Source organism: Crocodylus porosus, unplaced genomic scaffold (assembly GCF_001723895.1).
Source record: "Crocodylus porosus isolate Cpor-Errol unplaced genomic scaffold, CroPor_comp1, whole genome shotgun sequence".
NCBI lineage: Eukaryota > Metazoa > Chordata > Crocodylia > Crocodylidae > Crocodylus > Crocodylus porosus.
Genome location: NW_017728947.1, coordinates 110,704,004 through 110,709,846, shown reverse-complemented (window position 1 = coordinate 110,709,846; position 5,843 = coordinate 110,704,004). Strand labels below are relative to the sequence as shown.

General features: G+C 47.2%; 1 protein-coding gene across 1 annotated transcript in view; it reads right to left on the bottom strand.

Moving 5' to 3' along the window:
- Positions 1 to 5,843, bottom strand: part of SLC38A6 (solute carrier family 38 member 6) — a 52,551-nt gene that overhangs the window by 8,239 nt on the left and 38,469 nt on the right. Inside the window, exons 11-12 of the mRNA XM_019550929.1 lie at positions 5,736 to 5,815; positions 5,171 to 5,271 (exon numbers count right to left, since the gene is read on the bottom strand). Of these exons, the coding sequence (XP_019406474.1) occupies positions 5,171 to 5,271; positions 5,736 to 5,815 (181 nt within the window). The remainder of the gene's footprint in view (positions 1 to 5,170; positions 5,272 to 5,735; positions 5,816 to 5,843) is intronic.

The following is a 5,843-nucleotide window of genomic DNA, read 5'->3' as shown; positions in this document are numbered from 1 at the left end:
CCGGTGCTCTTTCCTGCCAAGGCAGGGGGTCGGACTAGATGATCTACCTAGGTCCCTTCCGACTCTAGCTACTATGAAACTATGAAACCTTCCCCTCTCCTACCCCCAAAGAGCCTCAAGGAAGGCAGTATTACAGAAATTTCACCAGGGTTATTTCACCCTCTATCAAACTAACTCTGGAATACTCAACCCAACAAATTCATTTCTTAGACACTACAATAAGAGGTTTGCAATTGCCACATGATCACCATATTGGACCAGAAACCAACTGAATGCCACAACTACCTTCATGCTAGTTTTCATGCTAAGCACATCACTAGATCCATTGCCTACAGCCAAGTTCTACATTACAACCACATCTGCTCTAGTCCCACCAACTGGGGTGCATACCATAGGCATCTGGAGCAAGCATTTCTACCATTACGATACAATCCCCAATTGTAGCCACTCCAATCAACAGAGCCAGATACAGACTTCACTCTGACCTGCTACAATAATCAGGAGAAGGACCACAGAACCCGTCTCATCATCCCACTGCCCCTAGCTTGAATACACCATTAATGATCTCCAACCCTCCTTGAAAAGAAAGAAGGACCATCTAAAAGTAACCCTATGGGATAAACCTGTCCTGGCCTACAGGCAGCCCCCCAGTCTCAAACAGCGTCACCTGAGCCGCAGGCTACTTAATTCCCCGGCTCACTGAGGCACTAGGCCTTGCAACAGACCCAGATGCCTTCTGTGCCCCAGCATCAACACACATCACAATCACAGAACTAAAGAACATGGGTTATAAATAGGGATAGAGACCTACTCAATTTGTGATTTTGCTGAAACAAAAAAACAACCCCAAAACCTCTCAGATGTCTGAGAAGAAAAAACTGCACAAAACAACCTATTAAAAGTAAAATGCTGCCTCCCCAGTGGGAGCCAGCTATCCTCACGGCTGCTGTGGCCTGGCCTTGCAGCCAGCTGTGCGGGGCACAGCAAGAAGGGGAGCAGCCAAGATGGCATGGCCCTGGGGAGGGCTCACGTGATGGGCAGCCCCCTCGACCAATCAGAGGTGGGGGGAGAGGAGGGGTGCCACTATAAGCCCATGAAAAAAGTGGCAGCTGCCCCCACAATAGGCCCATGAAATCAGCCACCCGCTTCCTCGAATTCGGTAGGTCCCTAGTAATAAACACCCAAGATCCATTCACTGGCAGCCCTACCCACGTCATATCTGCCATCACCTATTGACAGTGCCCCTCCGCAGTCTACACTGGACTGATTAGGGCTTGCTCATGTCCTCTCCCAGTCCTGCGCCCCCTCCCTTCTCCCTCCTGCCTTTTGCGTTCGAGTTAGGGGTGCACTGATAAAGATTTTGTTAGCCAAGACCAATAGCTGATTATTAACCGACCATATCAGCTGATGCCAATCCGATAACTGGCATTTCGTAACAATGCAAGGCATTTTAAACTACCGACAAACCTTTTTTGCGGGCGTAATCCAGCAGTCTCCTGCGTCACATGTCACCATCTTGGTGCTTAAAAACGGGGGCGGGGGCACTTGAACTAAAGCTTGTTGAATGCGCTTTAGTTCAAGTGCCATCATCACTGTTTTTAAGTGCGGGGACACTGATACATGAGACGCTGCAGAACTGTAGCTACAGCAGCTGTCTAATTAAAGTGGTGCCCCTCAGTAAAAGTACCAAGGGGCAGCTGCCTGAGCCTGCCCAGCAGAGCTAGGGGGAAGGTGTGCGCCTAACTGGCTGCCCAGGGCTGGGTGGTCTCTGGGCTAGACTCCCCACTCTCCTCCGTCTGCACAGGACAAGGCCACAGAGCTATTCCATGCCAAGAGAAACTGGTCCCAGGAGTTGGACTCTAGCAGGAAGAAGGGCCCTTTCTCCTTTCCCCTCCTGGAGCTGCTGCTACCCCCACCTCCAACAAGCTGCCCATGGCTTCATCCTGCTCCCTGCCTTAACCGTGGGTCCCATGCACCATCCTGGCTGGGTAGCACCCTCAGCCCCAGCCCCTGCCCCACTCCCTTCCTCATTGTGAGGGCCTCAATCTGCTCCCCTCACCATGCCCCTTCCCCTCCATAAACTTACCTTCAGGAAGCTGCTCTCCATGCTACCTGACTATTCCTGGCCATGTGCTTGTGTGCAGCCATGCACATGCACACAGCACCCCCTGCGTCTTGCTCCTGGCAGCCTCAAGGAAGACCCCTTGCAGACTAGAATGCCGTCTGCCTGAAAAGGGAAAGCCACCCTTTCCCTAAGGGAATTCAGGCATCCAGGAGCCCCGGCCTCATAGGGGAGAGGGAACCCAGGCGTCCAGGGCCCTAGCCTGAAGGCATAATTAATTGGTAAACATTATTGACTGCAACGGGCAAAAATCCCGATAGTCAATAATAGAAATTTCCCTTTTATTGATGCAGATCTGGTAGGCAACCAATATATCATTGAACTACATAATCAGGGCTGTCCCTAGTGGGGTGCAAATCAGCTCCACTGCCCCAGGCCCCATGGTTTGGGGGACGCTGCAGAGCCAGGCAGAGTGGCTGCGTCCAGCCACTTGCTACCACACTGCTCCCCCCTCCCCCACTGCTGCCGATGGCTGCAGCAGCTTTTTCAGATCCAGGGCATGTGGGATCAGGGCAGGGGCAGGGCCTCGCTCGGGCTCATTTGCCCCAGGCCTCGCACCCTGCTTGGGTCAGCTCTATATATAATGGTTCAAATTTTTCTCCTTCTTATGCACTGCTTTATGCGCATCTCTTTACAACAACTGATGAAGTGAGTTTTGATGACAAAAACTTGTGCTAGATTATCTATTTTAGTTTGTCTGTAAAGGTGCATATGTACCCTGCCTAGTACTAGTCATGTCAAAAAGATGGCAGCAGTGGTCCTATACCAGCAAAGTGGCTTAGGTATGCCAAGGCTCTCCCATGCAATTCATAGCAGGGACTGTAGGCACCTAGAACACATTTAAAGACTTCTGTGGTCACAAACATTAATGCTTTGAAGAGGCATTTAATTTTGTAAAAAATCTGTGCAGTATCTTAGAGCTCAGTAACAATCATTATTTGCTGAAGGTCAACATGCTTGGTGCTATAGAAGATTATGTCCACCTCCACAAACTTTCTAAACCTGCAACATATACTATGAGACCGAGATGCGGGCTTGTTTTCAGAATACTTTTCCCCCACTGGTTTGCTAAGAATATAGATTTATTTAGACAAATGTACGTTAGTGTGTGCTGACTTCCAGAGAGAAAGCAAGTTTTGATGAGCAGTTAGAAAATAAAACCCTTTCAGGGTTTTTACTTTTTAACTGCTCATCAGGCCACACAGCATTTAGGTGGCTGTATTTGTATAATACCACCATACTGCAGAGGGCAATTGATCCAGATTGCTGGATGGAAACTTGAAAGAGAATCCAATGCTAGCATGCACACTGCGTGAACAAAGCATACAAGATAAAAACAGAGCAGGGAACATGGAAGAGCGATACTGCGATGTTATACGACAAGGCAATGAAAACACTGTTACACTGGAGCACCAGCCACACAACTACAAAGGAGTTTCTATCTACTTTATACAAGGAGATTAAACTGATACGTTACACAGGTCACTCACCTATTTCTGTCAACGTTATGATGGACCTTTAAGAAAAGAAAGCCACTGTGTAGGTAAGAGTTCTGAAATCTGATCATACATCTGGGAAAATGCAAGCCCTGCTAAAAAGTGGCATCTGGAAATGTTCATGAACTGGATCTTCACCTACAGACACTTATTAAATTGCTGCTCTAGCATACGGCCATACAAGATGTTTAGCAAAACGGTGTCTGCAGAACACATACGAATGGTTTTCATATGCGGAGTCTTAATCAGAAAACTTGATTCTATCTACCCAAAAAACCAGTAACACCTTCATATCCCTAATGAAATGGAAGGAACTTTTCAAGAAGCCTTCCACAGTAATCACATCTTGGTCCCTATGGCCACTATCGTCCACAGTTTGTATCATCTTGTTTTCTTTCATCCCATAACAGAACAGAAGTTCAGCACGCAGACTGGTTTAAAAGTGGTAGAACCCAGTCTAAAGGCACAGCTAGAAGTCACAATTTTTGACTGATCTGGCAACAGAAAGCAGTTTATAGCTGTGACCAAACACAAGTGCACAGTTGCAGACAGCTTCAAAAATGGTTGGTCAGGTGAAAATCTGATCCCTTATTGCATGACGCATCAGATGAAGATGTTTCAAAATGCAGTGTCTTCTGTAACGTGTGCCTGCAGACTCCCAGCCTGTCACTGTTTTCAGAATGGGAGGGGGGGAAGGGAATGGAGGGAGTTCAGTCTGCGTTTTTTTCAGCCCCCACCCCGAGGGGTGGGATGGGTGCATTGGTGCCGCCCCCCCCCCCCCCGAGGTGGGGGGGGGCCTGACTTTACCCATCCCACACTAGAGCACTGGCTGGGGAGCCCCAAGAACAAGCTCCCTCCTCTGCCATTTCCCCCTCCCCTTCTGAAAACAGGGCGCACTGGCAGACAGCCGTGGCTGTTGTTGCTATGGGAGCCTGCCTGCACGCTCCCAGCCCGCAGCTGGATTCCCTGCCCCACAGGATCCAACAGTGAACCTCTGTTTGGTCCAGGGTAATGCTGTAACTCGGAGCGCACTGCAGAAAACGTTCCAAGTTGCATCTGGACCTGCACTTCTGTCTGCACCTGAAGAACTGCGTCCCCCCACGAAAGGGGGACTGCCAATCTAAACTACACCACTTACAGAAAACCTTCTAATCTGGATCGATACCACCTCAGATTCCACTGTTTGAATGTCTGTACCTAGCCACAGGGTCAGAGCTAGTGTCAACCCTCTTTCAGCCACAGTGGCCGCAATCGGGATCTCTTATAGTCAGCATTTAGCCATGACTGGAAACATTTTTTAAATCTTCATTATGACTTCCCAAAACAGGTGCATGTCTTATTTGGGAGCTTATACAATACAAAAAAAAGTAGGTAAGTCCTCCAGAAACTTGTACCCCTTAGCGTGCAAATACACTGAATAATTCAAATAATATAAAATCAAGGACCAAAATCCTTGGAAAGAGGCAACATTTTATACACTTACTATGCAGTGCAGGATGTCAAAAATATTTATTATTACCTCGCAGTCTAAACAGCTGAAGAACATACTCACCATAAAAAGTAAGGTACCCAAACAAGGCAGACACAAAATAGATTACAAAACTCAGACTAATTCCTGTGATGGTCACATTCTGCATTCTGCTTTTGGATGGGCTAGAATACAAAACAAAACCAAACCAAACACAAAAGACAAGAATAAATGTTGATTAAAACTGTAAACTGAACATTTCACATTGTTTTAAAAGACTGCCTGCAATTCTGAGATTCACCTTTTACTTTGCCCGCCTATGTTTATAAGAAGTAACCACATGTAGGCTCTCTTATGGCGGGGTGTGTGTGTGTGGGGGGGATTGAATGTTGGCAAAGGATTTGTTCCCTGCCCTCACCCCATAGAAAATGACTATATATGGCAATGAAAACATGGTTGCTCATTTTTCTCCTACCCACAAATAATCTAACAAGCAAAATGCCATTGTTGATTCAGATCAAAACTGAATTTCAAAAGGGTCCTTTGCATTGTCTAAACTGAGTTAAGCAGAGTATGCATCAGCTTTTCAGAAATCTTTGTCTGAACGCTTTATCGTTCTATTTCACTATCACTTGTGTTGATACATTACCTGCGGAGCTCACAGTAGATGGGTAATACTGAGGTGTGGCAGAGAAAGGAGAAGGCCATGGTTGGTATGGCATAGGCACTCTAAAAAAAGGAAGAAAGAAAAAAAAAA